Source organism: Phyllopteryx taeniolatus, chromosome 16 (genome assembly GCF_024500385.1).
Source record: "Phyllopteryx taeniolatus isolate TA_2022b chromosome 16, UOR_Ptae_1.2, whole genome shotgun sequence".
In the NCBI taxonomy this organism is placed as follows: Eukaryota; Metazoa; Chordata; class Actinopteri; order Syngnathiformes; family Syngnathidae; genus Phyllopteryx; species Phyllopteryx taeniolatus.
The window spans coordinates 8,775,281-8,797,854 of NC_084517.1; the positions used below are offsets into that span (position 1 = coordinate 8,775,281).

Sequence of the window (22,574 nt, forward strand, 5' to 3'; positions counted from 1 at the left end):
GGCCAGTAGATGCAAATAGTGCAACATGGCGAGACAACTACAGTGAGTGCACGAGTAATACATAATTGGCCCCACAGAAATGTGACAACGAACTCAAGTCAAAAAATTGCCAGCTTGTTGTAATGGAATTATAGGTTAGGTGTTTAAGGAGTTGATCGCAAGAGGGAAGAAGCTGTTGGAATGTCTGCTAGTTCTGGTTTGCATTGATCGGTAGCGCCTACCTGACGGAAGGAGCTGGTGACCGGGGTGCGGAGGGTCCGAGAAGATTTTGCACGCCCTTGTCTTAGTTCTGGCAGCGTGCAAGTCCTCAATGGTGGGTAGGCGGGTACCGACAATCCTTTCAGCAGTTTTGATTGTCCGTTGCAGTCGGAGTTTGTCCTTTTTTGTAGCAGCACCAAAGCAGACTGTGATGGAAGAACACAGGACTGATACGATGACCGCTGTGTAGAACTGTCTCAGCAGCTCCGGTGGCAGGCCGTGCTTTCTCAGAAGCCGCAGGAAGTACATCCTCTGCTGGGCCTTTTTGAGGACGGAGTTGATGTTGGTCGCCCACTTCGGGTCCTGAGAGATTGTAATTCCCAGGAACTTGAAGGTCTCGACGGTTAATATTATATCATTGTCTGTGAATTATCCTTGTGTTTAAAGATGATCTACAGCAAACACAGGAAAAAAGCAAAAGGATTTAAAGATTTTGATGGCTCTGTCTGTCTGTCTATTTGTATGTCATACGGTATCATCTCATTAAAAGGATGTAACGTTCCTTTGAATAATGTTAATGATCTTTAGACTTTGAGTTTTTTGGGGTAAATGAAGCTTCACTTCTGCTTTCTGGACAAGACCAGAACCAAACATTTGATCACCTTGCCAAGACACCGCCCGCTATTTCAAGGTATTTTATTGTTCTCATTTCCCAGAACAAGGCAGGCCTTCTATTTAGTACAGTATTTCATGTTATGGTGTAATTTCAGCTGTATAAAGCACATCCCATGCAGTATGTGATGGGATTAGGAAGCAAAGATTGCAGTCTGTTGCCTCCTCTTCTGTAATCTCTCATCTGTGCTTGTGTTTCTCTAGGCAGCCAACCACAATTCAAACTTTTAATTCCTGTCTAATTGAGTTTGGGGCCATTGACATCTTGACTTACAGTACATTATACTGTACAGTTTAAGAGCTATATCATAAAAGTATGTTAATGTTACCTAACATGGGATTTTTTAAATTATTATTTGCGATACAGTTTAGGGTGAATCTGTTTGAGCCATCTGGTCTTTTTGGACCATTGTACAAGATTTGTAGCATGGATATTTTAACTGTTTGATGAGGGTTCTCCAGTCACAAGTCTCGGTCTCAGTTGGTTTAGTCTAAACTACTGTAACGGTAACTGTAGCCAGCAAGGCTGAGAATGTACGTTGAGAAACCTCACTCACCAATCTTCAAAAGAGGATGCTGGTCATTGAGTTGGCGGCCCAGACTTTTAGTTCAGTGGTCAGCACTCACTGAAACGGTGGCAGCGCAGGTTCGAGATCCAGAGTGGGTGACGGCACACGTGTGTCACTGTAGTAGCGTAACACAAAACAAATCGCAGCGCAAAAACAGACCAGGTTACACTAGCAATAAACCAGTGTGCCATGACAGATTATCAGGTTTGCTGTTGGAAATGACCAAATTTCACTTAATTGGTCCTAAAATTATTATTTATGTACTACAAATAATATATATCTTTGTTCATATATCTATGTCAGCGGCATATAGTAACAGGCAGAATAATTGAATGTTTGTTATGGTACAACTTCTCCAAGTATAATTATTCTGCTCTTTGTAACACACTGGTATTAAAATGGGAATTCAGAAAATTCGGAGAAACATTCTCCCATCCTGTTACGATAGGGATAGAGGCAAAGCGAGAAAAACTGTAATTGTAACAGTAATAGTAACTGACACGCCCCAAAAGGGTTTGTAATTGCCTATGAATTCAACAACAGGGCGGCAAAGTACTACTTTCGTTTGAATGAAGCTCCTTAAATCACTTCAATTTGTTTCCTTTGCATCACGGTGCCACCAGAGGGCATGAGTACAAAAACAGGTACTAGGATTTTAGCGGATGGTGGAGGATACGTTCCAAAGAGAATTTGCAAACAGGCGAATTTGTGAATTCTGAACTCTGAATATGCACTATGGACACTGACTGGCCACATACACAAGTGGCAGTTTGGAAGATATAGTTAGTAAATATTCTTTGAAAAATAAAAAGGTTTCAACATGTTTATTCCCCACTGGGATTGGCTGGTGACCAGTTCAGGGTGTACCCCGCCTCTCGCCCGAAGATAGCTTGCATAGGCTCAAGCACGCCCGCGACCCTGGTGAGGATAAGCGGTAGAGAAAATGGATGGATGAATGGATGTTTATTGCCACTTTCAGCTGAGGGTTACTGTCAAACCAAACATTAAAAAAAAAGAATTACATTTTGTGTATTTAAAGCAACTACATACCATAGTCTCAGCTACCTGAATGCTAACATACAATGGGAAACTCCAAAGGCACATGGGCTAAGGATGAGTATCTGTGTGGCGGTGTTATAACCCTTGAAGCAACAGATATATGAACACAAATGGTGCTGCGACACATGTAGACAGACCATATAACAATAACCACAGGCATACAGTATATTCTTTATCCTAGCAAAATATGACTAATATTACTGCCGTATTGTGAAGCCGAGAGAGGAGTTAAGCCTCCGGTCTAGTATATCCTTTTGTTTGTCTTATACTGCCCCCAGGTGGCCAGGGTGTGTACACCAGAATGAGCAGCACATTTGAAGAAGAAAGTGTGACAAAAATAGTTTCATTCTTTTTAATTCTATTTAGTAGTGTCATTTGATGATTTTTATTTTTAGTATAATATTATAAAGCTCTATTTTTCTAATTAAAAATACGTTTTTTTTAATTTGGGAGGCTCGAATGAATTAATGGCATTTCCATTTATTTCAATAGGGAAAGATAATTTGGGATACAGGCGTTTGGTGTTACGAGCGTGGTCAATGAATGAATTGAACTCGTATCTCAAGGCACCACTTTAGATTTGTTGTTTTGAAGTGGTGTAGAAATGCACTGCATCATAGTCTAATATAGGTGTGTCTAATATATTTCTCATGTAGCAGAATGAGGCAACCAAGTCTAGAATATGCCAGAAAGTACATTTACTCACGATCAATTACTCAAACAAAAATTCCCAATTGTGTTGCAAGAACATTATTTTGTGATTACTCTCTACAGGGTATCGTGTCTAAGTATGGATCACAGTTCCGTGGTAATTCCCAACATGATGCCCTGGAGTTCCTTCTGTGGCTGCTGGATCGTGTCCATGAAGACATCAATCTGGCCTCACACAATAACAACAATACGACCAAAGCTAGTGATAAGGTGAGAATACTGCTTCAGTGTTACGAGATTTTGATTCTCAGCAAAGAAAACACCCCTTGCAACTGCACCCGTTCTTTAACAAAAGTTATGCAGTAGGGAAATTCTTAACTGATGTACCATATAATACAACTTTAAAGAGACATTAAGCACTGCATAAACAAATGTACCGATGCTTAAACACTGAGTAGAGTGCACATAGGGCCTCATTCACTAACTGTGCTTAAATCATGCATACACATATTGGACGCACTAATTTGTGATTCATCAATATGTTCATACTTAAATTTGTGCGTACTCTGTGAACAAAATTAGAACCTCCTCAGACCACGTCTACGGATAAATAATGATAAATAATGAAAGCTCGGCTTTCAAAAAAAATGTCAAACACACCTAACTAACTCCAACTACAGTCATTTATAAAAACAATAATAATATTTTGTACAATAATACCTTAAACCAGGAATTTTCAAATGAGTTGTCTAATGTCCTAAATAACTGCTTTATCCAAGCAGTCATGCAGTTATTCATTCAAATCCCTACGATAATATGATTTAGGATATATTTTTCTGTGATTTTGCATTTGCAAATGTCGTGTAAATTGATCGATTTGCACACACCGTATCTACGATCGGCATATTTTCTGTCGCTTCCGATGCTAATTTCATGAACTTTATCAACAACAAATGCCTCTTTGCTATGCTATATTTATTCCATACTACTATGTATTTGAACACCGTATGCAGTGTTTGATCATTCTCGGCTCTTAATTTTTTTATTTTTGTACATATATGTTTTGTGCCACATTTTCTAATTTAACTTTGGAATTAATTAAAAATAATAAAACATGATTGAATTTGAGTGTGAATGGTTGTTTGTTTATATGTGCCCTGTGATTTGCAGTTCAGGGTGTACCCCGCCTCCTGCCCGAAGATAGCTGGGATAGGCTCCAGCACTCACGCGACCCTTGTGTGGATAAGCGGCTCAGAAAATGGATGGATGGATAGATGGATGGATATTATATGCTGTCAGTTTCTGTGTTAAGCAAACTTTACGATTATCGCAATAAAATAGGACAAAGATTAGGAAAGTTATGAAATATCTCTTGTGACTATAAACATCTGCTCATTGGCTAAGATGCATCAGACAGACATCCTTTTAAAGGGAAATAAGGGCACGGTCTATGCAGATTGCAGATCACGGCCATGAGCTTGTCATCTAGAAATAATTCTGATTCACTAACATACACACGGTGGTGTGAAGAAAAACTCTCCGGTATATGTGTCATGATTCAGACTGTGACTTTTGCTTATACGCTCAATTTGTATGCTGCGTGAGAACATTTCTACCTATTTATTAGTGAATAATGCCCATTGTATCCTGTCAAGTTTTTTCCATGGCTGTTTATTGCCAAAATAGTACTGTAGTGGAAAACATAGGTATTTGATTCCTCATGCACAACAGAGGTTACCTTAAGGTTTCAAAATGTGGTCAGCAACCCTGTTACAGTATATGCATTATTTATACAGTATAGCGCAATCATGTGTTGCAATCAGAAGTGTGCAGCATTACTGAGTGTCTGAATCCTTGACTGTGGACAAAGAGAGTACTAGAGTGATTATTTGATGTTTGATTTTCTCTTCAGTATGTATCCCTCTTGAGGTAAGCCTCCAACATGTTGCATTCTCATAATCACTGAATGCAACCATGACCTGCTCTGCTTTGAACCATTAAGGCACAACATTGTATGTATTATTAAAATGCTATTTTTACTTTTGAAATAGACATGCCTCATTGTGAAGTTTTATCAGGGTGATAACCATTGGCATAATTTATGAGAGGAGTTACACTTGCTGTTGGAGCATCACTGGAAAGTATAGTAAATCTACTAAAACGCCTTCAGGCGCTAGCTCACATGATTTATTCTGTTATTTTTTCATTGTTGGATCAGGAGATATCTACATCGGGATGTCTTCTCTCAAGGCTATGCTGTAGTTATTATTTAAATGTATGGTACGACCAACATTCGAATTCTTGCATGGATAACTCTTAATCCTCGGAAGGGAGGCAATATTTTTCCTCTCCATGGTAGTATAGACATGGAGATTGAGTTTCAGCTTTTAGTTTCAGATAGTTTTGGATGAAAGTGTGCAGTTAAGGAAGGCTTATGATTATTTATTTGTTTGAGTAAATAAGTAATTTACTGTCACTGATGGTGTAGTGGTACACTCGCCTGACTTTGGTGCAGGCAGCGTGGGTTCAGTTCCCACTCAGTGACGGTGTGAATGTGAGTGCGAATGGTTGTCCGTGTCTATATGTGCCCTGCGACTGACTGGCGACCAGTTCAGGGTGTAGTCCGCCTTTCGCCCGAAGTCAGCTGGGATAGGCTCCAGTGTCCCGCGACCCTAACAAGGATAAGTAAGCGGTGTTGAAAATGGATGGATGGATGAAGTAATTTACTCAGTAAATATTTTTAAACAAGTAACTACTACTACCATTGAGCTTCCATCTTGGTGAATTAGCCAGACAACATGGCTGGCCTGTCATAACAAATTACAGTAAGTGTTACAAATCTTCCTCATGATAGCTTCTAAAGTCTAAGCATTCCGATATCTTGTTCTTACCGGATATTTTTTTCATGACAAGGATATATCTCTTTTAGTTTTGTGTTTAGTTTTCCAACATATGATCAGTCTGCTTTTTGAAAGTAAAGGTACAACAATTAATAGATTAATCAACAACTAAGTGATTATCAAGTTAATCGACACCTATTTTGAAAGTTGATTTATCGAACCATTGTTTAACTTAAAATTGTCCAAATCTTCGGATTTCAGACTCTCAACAGTAAATATTCTCTGATTTCTGTAGTTCTCCATGAAATTTGACTGATTATCCATCCATCCATTTTCTGAGCCGCTTCTCCTCACTAGGGTCGCGGGCGTGCTGGAGCCTATCCCAGCTATCATCGGGCAGGAGGCTGGGTACACCCTGAACTGGTTGCCAGCCAATTGCAGGGCACATACAAACAAACAACCATTCGCACTCACATTCACACCTACGGGCAATTTAGAGTTGTCAATTAACCTACCATGCATGTTTTTGGGATGTGGGAGGAAACCGGAGTGCCCGGAGAAAACCCACGTAGGCACGGGGAGAACATGCAAACTCCACACAGGCGGGATTGAACCCCGCTCCTCAGAATTGTGAGGCAGACGGTCGAACCAGTCGGTCACCGTGCCGCCATGATTATCTTTGTTTTAATCAAAATAAGACATTTGCAAGAATCTGCTTTCTCTTTGGAAAACAGTGATTAACGTTTTTCTGGCATGTAACGGACGAAAACAGTAACTGAATCATAATCAATTTATGGAAAAAAATAATAGTCAGTTTAATCTATTTTAAAAAATAATCGTTATTTGCAGACGTAGCATGAGTAACCTGTAATTAATGTAGTTGAACCTGAAGAAGCCTCAGAAGTGTAGATTATATCAAACTAGTAGCCCTTCAAATGAATCAGTTACCCAAGAAGTAGCTTTCAGTTTTAATAAAAAGTTTGAGTACATCAGTCTCGCTTGTATGATATTGCTTAATTTCTGTTTATTTGTTTATTAATCATTAAACATTGCCAAATAAACAACAAGTATCAGGTAATATGCAGTAATCAGGAAAAAATGATTTTGCAATAAAATGGAATGCAAAATAATTTTTTATTTAATTAATCAATGGCATAATCGATTCTAAAAATCTTTGAATATTTGTGTATATTAAGTGAATATTCAGAATGGTGAGAAATGTAAAGGTCTCCTTCGAACAGAATCCATTTTTGTCTGTTTTATGCATAACATAGGTCCAAATGAATCTGTGACATAGTTTAAGTTTGACATCTATGCAGTTTGTCGATTGAATGCAAAGCCGTTGAGGAATTGAAATCGCTGACTTTGTGACATAGTGTCGTCAATTAATATTCAAGTTCCCTACCAGCTGTGTGGTTGGTACCACCCACTCAATTCAGCTGATAGTTCTGACTTTTAAGCGAGTCTCAGCCGCTGCCGAGCCATATAAATACAGTCTATAAAGTAAACATATGTTGTGTTTCACAACAATACTGTCACATGTGCGGAGTAGCTGGACCCAAGAGCAGGCGGAGGCAGATGTAAAATGATGAAGAGTTTATTGATGAAAGGTTATTGAGGTGGTCCTGGATGTGTTGGCAGGCGGCGGCGTGGACAGGTGGCGGGCAGTGGACAGAACAGGCGGCTGGCTTGGTGGCAGGAATGACGTGGGTCAGGAACACAGGGGAGCACTGGGAACCAGGAGACACAAGAGTTAACAAGGGAAGCAAGGAACAGTATAACTTACTTGACATAAGGTGGGCCGTGGTACCGCTAGGAGAGGCTGCAATACTTTGGCGAGGATTTCCGGGAACAGGCAGGCTTATATACACCGGTGGTGAGCAGGCTGATTGAAGACAGGTGCTGAAAACAGATAGGGGAGGGGGGAGAGAGAGGACACAAAGCGCCCTCCCGGCTCCAATAATGCAACTGCAGAGCAGTGTATGACAAATACTTCACTATATTCGTAATTAATAAGGTAACAGTGGTTGAAATAGCGAAGCTTGCATTCCTTGTTGCCAGCAATGATCATCGCGGCAGCTTCAATTCCAATGAATGGGAGCAGATGACAAGCATAAACCTTAAATATCCCCCTCTCTTTTAATTTGCACCCATGTCCCCTTTCAGATCACGTTCCCTATTAGTGGGCCAACAATCCAACGCTTGGTGAATTGTGCTTCAAAATGATAGTAAGACATCGAAGGACGCAGCGTCGCTATGAATGCTTCGCTGCCCCAAACTGCATTCTAGATGCTAGCAGACTTCGTGATATTGACCAATCATTATCAGAAACCACCAATACCAATCATTATGAGAAATCAGGCCATTTCAAATGCCATGTGGAAAAGAAGGAAAAAAAAAGGACATTTGGGGCATTTCAAACCCAAATTATCTTGCAAACCTGATAAAGGGACGTCAAAGATTTCCATCCATCCATCCATTCTCTACCGCTTATCCGGGTCGGGTCGCGGGGGCAGTAGCTTCAGCAGGGACGCCCAGACTACCCTCTCCCCAGCCACTTCATCCAGCTCTTCCGGGGGGATCCCGAGGCGTTCCCAGGCCAGCCGAAGGATGTAGTCTCTCCAGCGCGTCCTGGGTCGTCCCCGGGGTCTCCTCCCGGTGGGACATGCCCGGAACACCTCACCAGGGAGGCGTCCGGGAGGCATCCGAATCAGATGCCCCAGCCACCTCATCTGGCTCCTCTCAATGCGGAGGAGCAGCGGCTCTACTCTGAGATCCTCCCGGATGACCGAGCTTCTCACCCTATCTCTAAGGGAGAGCCCGGACACCCTGCGGAGGAAACTCATTTCGGCCGCTTGTATCCGGGATCTTGTTCTTTCGGTCACGACCCACAGCTCATGACCATAGGTGAGGGTAGGAACGAAGATCGACCGGTAAATTGAGAGCTTCGCCTTTCGGCTTAGCTCTTTCTTTACCACAACGGACCGATACAAAGTCCGCATCACTGCAGACGCTGCACCGATCCGCCTGTCGATCTCCCGTTCCATTCTTCCCTCACTCGTGAACAAGACCCCAAGATACTTGAATTCCTCCACTTGGGGCAGGATCTCATCCCCGACCTGGAGATGGCATGCCACCCTTTCCCGACTGAGGACCATGGTCTCAGATTTGGAGGTGCTGATTCTCATCCCAGCCGCTTCACACTCGGCTGCGAACTGCTCCAATGAGAGTTGGAGGTCACGGCTTGATGAAGCCAACAGAACCACATCATCTGCAAAAAGCAGAGATGCAATACTGAGGCCACCAAACCGGACCCCCTCTACGCCTCGGCTGCGCCTAGAAATTCTGTCCATAAAAGTTATGAACAGAATCGGCGACAAAGGGCAGCCTTGGCGGAGTCCAACCCTCACCGCGAACGAGTCCGACTTACTGCCGGATATGCGGACCAAACTCTGACTCCGGTCGTACAGGGACCGAACAGCCCGTATCAGGGGGTTCGGTACCCCATACTCCCGAAGCACTCTCCACAGGACTCCCCGAGGGACACGGTCGAACGCCTTCTCCAAGTCCACAAAACACATGTAGACTGGTTGGGCGAACTCCCATGCACCCTCGAGGACCCTGCCGAGGGTGTAGAGCTGGTCCACTGTTCCACGGCCAGGACGAAAACCACACTGCTCCTCCTGAATCTGAGATTCGACTTCCCGACGGACCCTCCTCTCCAGCACCCCTGAATAGACCTTACCAGGGAGGCTGAGCAGTGTGATCCCCCTGTAGTTGGAACACACCCTCCGGTCCCCCTTCTTAAAAAGGGGGACCACCACCCCAGTCTGCCAATCCAGAGGCACTGTCCCCGATGTCCACGCGATGTTGCAGAGGCGTGTCAACCAGGACAGCCCCACAACATCCAGAGCCTTTAGGAACTCCGGACGAATCTCATCCACCTCCGGGGCCCTGCCACCGAGGAGCTTTTTAACTACCTCGGTGACCTCAAACCCAGAGATAGGAGAGCCCGCCTCAGAGAACCCACACTCTGCTTCCCCATGGGAAGGCGTGTCGGTGGAATTGAGGAGGTCTTCGAAGTATTCTCCCCACCGACTCACAACGTCCCGAGTCGAGGTCAGCAGCGCCCCATCCCCACAGTGTTGGTGGTGCACTGCTTTCCTCTCCTGAGACGTCGGATGGTGGACCAGAATTTCCTCGAAGCCGTCCGGAAGTCTTTCTCCATGGCCTCACCGAACTCCTCCCATGCCCGGGTTTTTGCTTCAGCGACCACCAGAGCTGCATTCCGCTTGGCCAGCCGGTACCCATCAGCTGCCTCAGGAGTCCCACAGGCCAAAAAGGCCCGATAGGACTCCTTCTTCAGCTTGACGGCATCCCTCACCGTTGGTGTCCACCAACGGGTTCGGGGATTGCCGCCACGACAGGCACCGACCACCTTACGGCCACAGCTCCGGTCGGCCGCCTCAGCAATGGAGGCGCGGAACATGGTCCACTCGGACTCGATGTCCCCCGCCTCCCCCGGAACATGAGCAAAGTTCTGTCGGAGGTGGGAGTTGAAACTCCTTCTGACAGGGGATTCTGCCAGACGTTCCCAGCAGACCCTCACAATACGCTTGGGCCTGCCACGTCGGACCGGCATCTCCCCCCACCATCGGAGCCAACTCACCACCAAGTGGTGATCAGTTGACAGCTCCGCCCCCCTCTCTTCACCCGAGTGTCCAAGACATGCGGCCGCAAGTCCGATGACACGACCACAAAGTCGATCATCGAACTGCGACCTAGGGTGTCCTGGTGCCAAGTGCACGTGTGGACACCCTTATGCTTGAACATGGTGTTCGTTATGGACAATCCGTGACGAGCACAGAAGTACAATAACAGAACACCGCTTGGGTTCTGATCGGGGGGGGCCGTTCCTCCCAATCGCGCCCTTCCAGGTCTCACTGTCATTGCCCACGTGAGCATTGAAGTCCCCCAACAGAACAATGGAGTCCCCAGCGGGAGCGCTCTCCAGCACCCCCTCCAAGGACTCCAAAAAGGGTGGGTACTCTGAACTGCTGTTTGGTGCATAGGCACAAACAACAGTCAGGACCCGTCCCCCCACCCGAAGGCGGAGGGAGGCTACCCTCTCGTCCACCGGGGTGAACCCCAACGTACAGGCGCCGAGCCGGGGGGCAATAAGTATACCCACACCTGCTCGGCGCCTCTCACCATGGGCAACTCCAGAGTGGAAGAGAGTCCAACCCCTCTCGAGAGGACTGGTACCAGAGCCCCAGGTGTGTGTGGAGGCGATTCCGACTATATCGGAGTCGGAACTTCTCGACCTCACACACCAGCTCGGGCTCCTTCCCTGCCAGAGAGGTGACATTCCACGTCCCTAGAGCCAGCTTCTGTAGCCGGGGATCGGATCGCCAAGGTCCCCGCCTTCGACCACCGCTCAGCTCACACTGCACCCGACCCCTATGGCCCCTCCCACAGGTGGTGAGCCCATGGGAAGGGGGACCCACGTTACCCTTTCGGGCTGTGCCCGGCCGGGCCCCATGGGTGCAGGCCTGGCCACCAGGCGCTCGCCTTCGAGCCCCACCACCAGGCCTGGCTCCAGTGGGGGGCCCCGGTGGCCCGCGTCCGGGCAAGGGAAAACGAAGTCCATTGTTTGTCGTCATCATTAGGGGTCTTTGAGCCGTGCTTTGTCTGGTCCCTCACCTAGGACCTGTTTGTCATGGGTGACCCTGCCAGGGGCATAAAGCCCCAGACAACTTAGCTCCTAGGATCACTGGGACACACAAACCCCTCCACCACGACAAGGTGACGGCTCAAGGAGGGGGTCAAAGATTTTGAAAATAAAATAAAAACAAATTGATTTAAGCGGACCTTTAAACAGAACAAAACTAAACTAAACAACCGCTGGGTAGCTTCAGTGACCGAACATTCACCGTTATCCACTTTCTGGGACTTACAAAAAGTATCCAGCTAGGATTTTAAAATTGATAGATTGATAGACAAATATTATTTATTAATTCAATGAGGGAAATAAAGGATTTCATGACCTCAGTTATATTTTTCCTCTGCACTGTGTCACATTTCTGTTTAAGTCTCGCCTTTCTGCACTGACTTAGTCCCAAGTTTTCCTGATATTTGCAGTAGTTTTCACTTATTCCTGACAACAAGTAGCAATGGAAGCATAAACTTCTTGGTGGCTGTAATGAGCCCAACACATTGGTAGGACACAAAGGCAGGCAAACAAGTAATTGGCACGGCACATAAGGTAACAGGCATGCCTCACAATGAGGGAAAACATTCACAACTAAAAGAGTAAATAACCAAATGAATCCAAAACATTGACCCAAAGGCAGACAGAAAATACAGTCCAGATGGGGATGTGATAGCAATCCTACTTATGAGTAAATATCCCTTGCATTGTAAGAGACTGTAGGCCCCACTTTTCAAAGCAGAACATTTCTTGTGGTAGACGGTAGTTGTCTCTTATATTAGTCTGGGCACTTTGCCATTGGTCAGTGTTGGCCTCTTGCAGGTTGTCAGGGATTTCATTTTTATTAGAAAGAAAATGTGGTCAAATATTCCTCTGAGGGAAATGGGGGTGTCCCTTTATGCCATAATTTTTGTCTCTCCGTGAATCATAGTCTCATCCTAGTATTATCTTGTGCTTCATCCCTGTGAAGCTCTTACACACTGTACCTCACTAAGAATGTAGAGTGATGCTGTGGTATGCAATGTGCTATCACTCCTGCACAAAAGAGCTTTATGAGGGCCTCGATGAGGTCAGGATGGTGGCAACACTTCAGTACGTGCCTCAATCATGCTTGCTCATCTCTTTCATTCAGGTAACGTAACGATGAGCTAATGTCTCCTCTAACAGCTTATTAACCATAATTTGTGGACTCTTAAAAATTGTAGATGCTCTGCCTCAGTGTTATTTTCTTGTGTTAGATCTCTGGGCGTCATCTGATGTCACAGTCAGGTTGATGATGCGAGGCGCAAGCACCTTTAACCAGTCCATACACGTTTCCACTTGTAGCCAGCAAATCAACAAATTTTACTTCTAATGCTTCTGATTCATCCTCCTACTGACCTATATTCACTCTTTTTAAGCATGTATTGTATTGTATTGTTTAGTGCCATCAGCCTTGCTGTCATGCAGTTCTAAAATGAATTTAAAATATAGGCTGACAGATTACAATCCTATGTAGTACATATGCAAGCAAATATAAACCACACACATTCTTAACATTTTGTGTTGAATCCCCATGGCTTTGACTGTGGCATTCGCTCTCCTTGATTTGTTGATCGTTTGTCACTTTGGAAACAGAGCAAGTGTGATGCTCTCTCTCTCTCTCTCTCTCTCTCTCTCTCTCTCTCTCTCTCTCTCTCTCTTTCTCCTCTCTCTCTCTCGTTCTCACTTTCTCTCTGAATGTGGCTCTTTGTAAGTTAGTGGAAGAAAGAGACACTTGTTGTGCAGACCTAGTTTTCAGAGAGAGGGAGAGAGAGTGGGAGAGAGAGTCTGGGCTGAGTTCTGTGCAAAAGTATGCACGGCAATGGAATCGGAGGCAGAAGAGTAAGCAGTAGTGACAATGGGAGAGTTCAGGAACTAGTGAGAGGAATTACCACTTTGATTCTACATGACATTTTTTTATATAGGCCCTGTAGAATGTGGCAGTTTTCACATTAATAAATGTACCTGGCTAAGCAACAACACTTCTGTTGGTGACAGGGTGGGCTGGTTGGTGGTCAGCAGGGCCACAAATCAGCACTAATGCAGTATGTGTTGTAAAGACATATCGTGCATGCATCATTTTTCTGCAGAAATAACAACTACAATTGGTCAGTGAATTTGCATCAGCACCAAATTGGAAAACTTCATAGATGTCTACTTTCTTTCGTTTAAAATTCAAGCATATGGATTTTGTCAGTAAAAGCCATTTGTTATTCACAGAGAAATTAAGGAAAACGTTTTCATTTGAATGCTCACAGTTTTAATAAAAATGTTACTAGATCTATATCTCTTTTATGATCATCGTCATAGACAAAATGTCAGGCAAACAAGTGTGAAAATCAGGGGGAAACATTCTGAACTACAACAGGAAATAACAAATCCAAAACATTGAGCCAAAGTCAGAACACCCCAGATGGGGCTGTAATAGCTACGCTGCATATGAGTAAATATCCCTTGCTTTGTAAGAGAAAGTATGCAACCTCTCATTAATTATTTTGTGACACTATTTTGTATTGGGTAAAACGATAGATTAACTAACATATGAACCATTTCATTTGTCGAATCATGCATCTGCCTGTCCTTTCACACACATCGCAGCACAGCAGAAAAAAAATAACAGGTTTGGATGTTTGCGCCGTCATATCTGCCTTCTACCATAGTGGCTGCTATACTGAAGAGTAATAACAGACTGAGGGAGCAATAAGACTTGTGATCAACACAGCCATGTAGCCATCACTTGTTTATATTCTGTATTTGCTTATGATCACTACTGCCTTGATTTGAAGTAGAACCCCAATTCCAATGAAGTTGGGACGTTGTGTTAAACATAAATAAAAACAGATTATAATGATTTGCAAATCATGTTCAATCTATATTTAATTGAATACACTACAAAGACAATATATTTAATGTTGAAACTGATAAACCTTATGGTTTTGAGCAAATAATCATTAACTTAGAATTTTATGGCTGCTGCAACACGTTCCAAAAAAGCTGGGACAGGTGGCAAAAAAGACTGAGAAAGTTGAGAAATGCTCATCAAACACCTGTTTGGAACATCCCACAGGTGAACAGGCTAATTGGGAACAGGTAGGTGCCATGATTGTGTATAAAAGGAGCTTCCCTGAATTGCTCAGTCATTCACAAGCAAAGATGGGGTGAGGTTCACCTCTTCGTGAACAAGGGCATGAGAAAATAGTCGAACGGTTTAAGGACAATGTTCCTCAACGTACAATTGCAAGGAATTTAGGGATTTCAACATCTACGGTCCATAATATCATCAAAAGGTTCAGAGAATCTGGAGAAATCACTGCATGTAAGCGGCAAGGCCGAAAACCAACATTGAATGCCCGTGACCTTCGATCCCTCAGGCGGCACTGCATAAAAAACCGACATCAATCTGTAAAGCATATCACCACATGGGCTCAGGAACACTTCAGAAAACCAATGTTAGCAAATACAGTTCGGCGCTACATCCGTAAGTGCAACTTGAAACTCTACTATGCAAAGCAAAAGCCATTTATCAACAACCCCGAGAAACGCCGCCGGCTTCTCTGGGCACGAGCTCATCTAAGATGGACTGATGCAAAGTGGAAAAGTGTTCTGTGGGCCGACGAGTCCACATTTTAAATTGTTTTTGGAAATTGTGGATGTCTTGTCCTCCGGGGGCGGCACGGTGGCCGACTGGTTAGAGCGTCAGCCTCACAGTTCTGAGGACCCGGGTTCAATCCCCGGCCCCGCATATGTGGAGTTTACATGTTCTCCCCGTGCCTGTGTGGGTTTTCTCCGGGCACTCCGGTTTCCTCCCACATCCCAAAAACATGCATTGCCCGGAAGTGTGCATGTGAGTGCGAATGGTTGTTTGTTTGTATGTGCCCTGCAATTGGCTGGCAACCAGTACAGGGTGTACCCCGCCTCGGTTAGTGTCCTCGGTTCCCAAACGTTTATTGAGTGTTGTTAAAAAAAAAAGGTGATGTAACACATTGGTAAACATGACCCTGTCCCAGCTTTTTTGGAATGTGTTGCAGCCATAAAATTCTAAGTTAATGATTATTTGATAAAAACAATAAAGTTTATCAGTTTGAACATTAAATAGCTTATAGGTTTAACATGATTTGCAAATCATTTTGTTTAACACAACGTCCCAACTTCATTGGAATTGGGGTTGTATAAAGATGGATGTATACAGCAGTTACTCATGCATGGATTGACCCAGACATTGTATGAACTAGACTTTACACCGATTTTATAGGGCTGATCGGTATCGGCCAATATTTAGCATTTTATGCTGATCGGCTTTGTCATAATTCGCCAACATTGATCGGCTCCGCAAAAGACATTTACTCCGCGTCGCCATCGTGCACAGTATATTTGAATCCAAAAGCAAGTTTATTTTTAGCCTTGTCGCACATCTTTTGACGTAGTATTGGAAATATCTGACGGCCAATAAAGTTAATTAAAAAAAATTAATAAAAAAAAAAAAAAAAATGTCGGCGGTGTGGAACAGCCAACACGTCTGAGACAGACAACACGTAATGCCCGGATCAGACTACAAGACAAATTTGCTCTTTCACGATTGCACTATGTCAGACTACTGCAATAAAATCTTATATTCCGATACCACTGCATCCTGTTTTTCACGATCATTGGGCTTTATCTTGTCAACTCAAATGCGACCGGATACACTCGTTACCGTGGCGACGACAACAAGAGTGGAGTGCGCCGACTTTGTATTATAAGAACAAAATGGGGAAAAACGTGTGTTGGTGGTCACCGGTACTCAGAACAAGGGAGGACGTTCGTTTAAGGCTTGCTTGAGGTATGTTCACGTAATTTTAATATGATACGGCTCGCAAGCAGGCAGCAAAAACGTTATGTAGCCTAGCAAGCTAGTGGTACCACGAACGGTTGGACGTAAACATGCCGCCGTTCTGTCGAATCATGCTCTAAAGTTTCGGTGTGGGTGAAGTAATTTAATTACAATAAAGTAATTCAATTACAGTAAGTTAGCACACATTATTTCTGTCACGTTGAAATGTTGGTTTGACCTGACTGATTGGAATACACGATCTGACTAGAGCAGTGATTTCCAACCTTTATGGAGCCAAGGAACATATTTTACAAAGGAAACATCTCACGGAACAACAATCTGTCATAAACGGAACAGAGGATAGGACCCAAAAATGCACGACTCCACTACAAATGGACAGTTTCAAAAAGAGAGGTTTACTATACGGGCAGAGGTCTGTACACAGGCAGGCAATCCGAAAAGGCAGCAGTATCCCAAAACATGAGGCATAAAGGCAAGGTCAATCATTGGAACAGGGTCTCGTCTTACTGTGAGTCGGTGACATGGAAACAAGGAATGCTGGAACGCGACCACAAGGTACAACGAACTTGCGACTAGAAAGAATGAGACACAAGGTTAAATGCAAGGGGTAAGTAGGGTGAACGAGGCACAGGTCGTGAAGATGATCTCAGGAGCAGGTGTTTACGAGACAGGGGGAAGACAACAACTAGAACACACACCCATGACAGTAACCCCCACCTTAACGGCCGGCCCCAGGATGCGCAACGTGGAAGTCCCAAATGAGTGAGTCATCCACGATAAACGCATACGACACCCATGAACGCTCCTCAGGCCCGTAGCCCTCCCAGTCCACCAGATATTGAAACCCCCTCCCCCTCCGATGAGACGACAACAGCCGCCTCACAGTGAAACGAGCTTCCTGGACTCCACCCGGAGTGGAATATGTTTGGTAGAGAGCCAAACTCGCTGGCCCACTTTGTAGTTTGGGGCCGGTGTCCTCCTACGGTCAGCTGCGGTTTTGTAGGACCGTCCCTGGCGCAGCAGCATCTGGCGGGCTCGCTCCCAGGTCATCCTGCCGCGTCTCACCAAGGTCAATGCAGCTGGAACCATGGACTCTGGGGCTATGGCAGTAAACAGAGATGGTAACCATCCACAACGTGAAAAGGCGATAGACAAGTGGATGCAGAGGGGAGGGAGTTGTGAGAAAACTTGTCCCAAACCAGTTTCTGAGACCAGGATTGCGGCTCCTGTGCAGCGAGACAACGGAGCCCACTCTCCACGTCCTGGTTCAGCCTCTCGGTTTGTCCGTTGGTTTCAGGATGAAACCCAGATGACAGACTGACGGTGGCACCTATGAGACTGCAAAACTCCTTCCAAAATCGCGAAATGAATTGGGGACCCCTATCAGATAACACATTCTTGGGGAAACCATGAAACTTGAATACCTGGTGTATCATTAACTCGGCAGTGTCTTTAGCTGAGGGGAGTTTCGGAAGTCCAATGAAGTGTGCCATCTTAGAGAAACTGTCCACGACTGTGAGAATGGTGGTATTTCCTTTAGAGGCCGGTAATCCCGTCACAAAGTCCACGGAGATGTCTGACCAAGGACGTTGTGGTATTGGCAGGTGTCGACACTACCCAGAAGGATGTTTACAAGAGGGCTTGTTAGCAGCACAAACCTGGCAAGCATTGACATAGTTGATAACATCCCTTCTTACATTGGGCCACCAAAAGCGCTGTTCGACCACAGATTGAGTCTTGGCAATGCCTGGGTGACATACAGTCCGGTTAGTGTGAGCCCAGTGACTCTTCCCCTTAAGGTCTGAACCACATAAAGCCTGTTTTCAGCGCAATTTTCAGGGCGAAGAGTGTTCTTCAGAGCCTCCTTTACCGCAGTCTCAATGTCCCAAATAAAAGCAGAAATGAAACATGACTCGGGCAAAATGGTTTTAGGGTCGGACAAAGAATTCTCTACGCTGAAAGTACGCAATAAAGCATCTGCCTTACCATTCTTGGAACCAGGTCGGTAGGATAACGTGAAATTGAATCTTGTGAAGAACAGATTAATCTCTTAGCAGACTTAAGATATTCCAGGTTCTTGTGATCTGTCCATACTAAAAACAGAGTATGTGCCCTCTCTAGCCAGTGCCTCCACTCCACCTAAGCCACCTTGACTGCCAGCAGTTCACGGTCACCTATGTCATAATTTCTCTCGGCTGGAGTCAGTTTTTTAGAGAGATAAGAACAAGGATTTAACTTACCATCCTTGAGACATTTCTGGGAGAGCACTGCTCCTATACCGGCATCAGACGCATCAACTTCTACCACAAACTGCTGTTTGAGATCTGGCAAAGTAAGGATGGGAGTGGAGGTAAAGCTCGAATTTAGTTTCTGAAAAGCTGACTGACAAAAGCGGGTTCCATACGAAAGGTCTGTGTGGCGAGGTAAGATCATGCAAAGGCGAGGCTATGGAACTGAAATTTCTAATGAACTTTCTGTAGAAATTAGCGAACCCTAAGAACCTTCGTACGTCCTTCCGTGACGTGGGAGTGGGCCAATTAGTCACGGCATCAACTTTGCAAGGGTCCATTTTGATTTCAGCTGGGACCAGCACCAAACCCAGAAAAGAAACGGACACCTAGTGGAACTCACATTTCTCAGCCTTGACATAAAGTTCATTCTGCAGTAACCGCTGCAATACAGAGCGGACATGAATAATGTGAGTCTCCTCATCCGGGGAGAATATCAAAATATCGTCCAAATAGACAAAAACATACACATTCAACATGTCACGCAGGAAATCATTGACAAGGTTCTGGAAAACAGCTGGAGCGTTAGTTAGTCCAAAAGGCATTACCAAATACTCGTAATGTCCCGTTGGTGTGTTGAATGCTGTTTTCCATTCATCCCCCTCCCTTATCCTGACTTGATGTTATGCATTTCTTAAGTCTAGTTTGGTGAAAACCTTGGCTCCCTCCAGGAACTCAAAGGCGGTGGAGATGAGAGGAAGAGGGTACTTGTATTTCACAGTTATGTCGTTGCGACCCCGGTAATCGATGCAGGGTCGCAGAGTCTTGTCCTTCTTGTCCACAAAGAAAAATCCGGCTCCCGCAGGGGATGAAGACGGGCGAATAATCCCGGCTGCCAGTGATTCATCCACATACTCCTTCATAGCCTTGTGTTCCAGCCCTGAAAGACAGAACAACCTCCCTCGTGGAGGTGTGGTTCCAGGCAGCAAGTCAGCTGCACAGTCATAAGGTCTGTGGGGTGGAAGGGATTTGGCCTTGGACTTGGAAAAAACATCTTTAATGTCCTGGTAGAAGGTGGTCACTTGAGATAAGTCAGGATCCCCTGATGGGGTCTGTGGATTTTCATTTGAAACATATTCCTGAACATCACATGGAGGCTTGAAACAGTTCTGGGCGCAATTGCTGCCCCATGACATAAAATGCCCAGAGGACCAGTCAATGTGGGGGTTATGTAATTTCAACCATGGGTTCCCTAAAATAAGGTCACGATTCTTGGTGTCAAAAACATGAAAACTAATGCGTTCCGAGTGAGAATCAGGAAATGTCAATGTGAGTGTTTGGGTGCGATGAGTGATCTTGCCCATAAAACTGCCGTCTGCAGCATAGGTGTTGCAGTGGCGTTTTATTTGAAAGGTTTTAAGGTGCATCCGTCTAATGAGGAGGGAGTTGAGTAAGTAAGTTTGCGTCAGGACCAGAGTCAATCAATACAGGTGTATGAATTTCTTGATCAGGAGCGCATCGTGTCACTTTAGGAAGAACCCGGGCAGGGTCTTCCTTAATGAAATTCAGACTCACCTCTCCTGTACCCTTGCTTCTGGCACCGGCAACCTTGACGTGACAGTTGCTCACGGAATGACCCAACTGCCCGCTGTAGAAGCACTGCCTTTCCCTCAGCCGGCGTTGAGGTTCTCTCAGGGGAGAGATGGAACCTGCCCAGTTGCATGGGTTTTTCCATGGTGACGCTAGCCAGTGGATTGAGACCGGAAACAGGGGATCTGCCTTGGTTTGGCTGGTCACCGGGACTCGTCTCCAAGTGTGTGGTGATGCAGCCCTCCGCCGAACTCCATCCAACTCGTGATCCAAAAGCCTTTTGTCAGTTTTTACGGCAAGAGCGAAGAGCGTGTCCAAGTCGGTCGGCGGGTCTAGTGGGACCAAACGATCTTTGACGGCGGGGGATAGTCCTAGAACAAATGCATCGAGCAGTACCCTGTTATTCCACTGACTCTCAGCTGCTAGAATGCGAAACTCAATCGCGTAATCTGACACCCTGCACTTGCCTTGTTGTAAGGTGACATGGGAGCGAGCTGCCTCACGATCTGGCGTGGAATACTGGAAAATTTGCTCCATCTTCTTTATGAAAGAAGCCCAAGAATGACACGTGGCGGAATTGCGGCTCCATTCAGCAGTACCCGACGCCTCCCCACGACCAGTCAGGTGGGAAATGACAAAAGTGATTTTTGCCCGCTTGGTGGGGAAGGCAGCTGCCTGCAGCTCAAAGTGGAGTTCGCACTGAGTGATGAACGGCTTAATATTCCCAGAATCTCCAGAGAACCTCTCTGGTCGAGAGAGATGTGGGCAGACAGCAGCAGAGGTGGCAGGTGGCTGCATGGTAACTGCTTCAAAACTTTGGTACCGTGGCGGTATCGGGTGTTGTGCCAACTGTTTCCTTCTTCTGAATATTTTTTTTATAAGAACTTCAAACTGTGAGGCCACCTGTCTCATCATATTGTCCTGATGCTCTGACAGTCCCTCTAGATGAAGGTGGAGGGCAGCAAGCTGCTCATCCTGCTTCGAGAGGTGTTGACCCTGCGCTTGAAGGGCTTGAAGAGCTGATCGTGTAAAGCCTAGTATAAATGCAACAAACTTTGTTTCCTTTTACTTATTCTACCTGTGCATGCCCACAGCTGGCGGCCTTGTGTGTGGTGAGTGCCACTTGCCACTGTAGTCAGAGCTGCATGCGAATAATTTTGGGATTTGTGAGTTCCCGGTGTGCACACGTGCTTCTTCCCGCCTTTGGCTTTCTGCTCGCCCTGCCAAGCTGAAATGGCTTCCTTTGGCTCAGAGCCAACCAGCTGGAAAAGCATCTTGGCGGGAATGGTGTGAATATGACCACTCAGTGCACCTCTGACCCAGATTAATGTCAATCGACTATGAGTTTGAGAGAGACCGTGCATATGCCAAGGAACACTTTTGTGTATGGAATATACTGTATGCCTAAACCAACACAGTATCTCTGTAAGCATGGTTGTGGAAATTTTGTCTCTCTTACAGTTGTTGACTGTGCCAGAGAAAAAAATTATGCTTCTGACACTCTCAAGCACTACAGGGAAACTGAATGATTCTTTATTGCTCAAAACATTATGTTCTTGATCCATGGTTGTCGAAATGCGCTTTATTAAAACAAACTAACAGCAATCCACTCTTATCTCGAATACTGTATGGTCAGTCCTCCAAACAAAGTGCTGCTCTAATGGCAAAGGGCAGTGAGACAGCAAATGGACTTGTTTCAAGCATGATAAAATGTGTTTTCATTGTTAACTTATTGGGATACATAGTGGTGGTGGTACATGGACCAAAAAATATTCTTTTTTTTTTTTTTTTAGAAACAAAGTTACATTATTAGGCAAATACATGTATCATCCAAGTAGCGAACAGGCAACAAAAACAAAATTTTTCTATTTACATTTGAATAATAATAGACACACTGACATGAGTAAATGGCAAATGGACTGCATTTGGCGGTGGGGCCCCCTGTCGCTCCCCGGGCCTGCTTCCTCCTCTTCTCTCCGTTCCTTGCGTCCCGCTGCAGTCGCCTCTTCCTCTTCCCGTGGGGCCTGGCTGTGGGGTTCTTTTCCCTGCCTGGTTTGGGGGGGGGGGGGGTCCACCTCCCACGCTCAGGGGTGAGTAGTGGGTGCTGGCAGGGATGTGGGGGGGAGGGGGTGGTGCTGCGGGTCTGGGTGGGATGGCCCTCTTCGTCGGTGGTTGTCCGGCGTAATGGGTCCGACCTGCAGGAGC

The 22,574-nt window shown here is 45.2% G+C and overlaps 1 protein-coding gene across 2 annotated transcripts in view; it reads left to right on the top strand.

Annotated features, from left to right (window-relative positions):
- The window catches only part of usp43b (ubiquitin specific peptidase 43b), a 114,353-nt gene that overhangs the window by 19,959 nt on the left and 71,820 nt on the right, over window positions 1-22,574 (top strand). For both annotated transcript variants that reach the window (XM_061750297.1, XM_061750298.1), the window contains exon 2: window positions 3,273-3,419. In XM_061750297.1, the coding sequence (XP_061606281.1) occupies window positions 3,273-3,419 (147 nt within the window). The remainder of the gene's footprint in view (window positions 1-3,272; window positions 3,420-22,574) is intronic.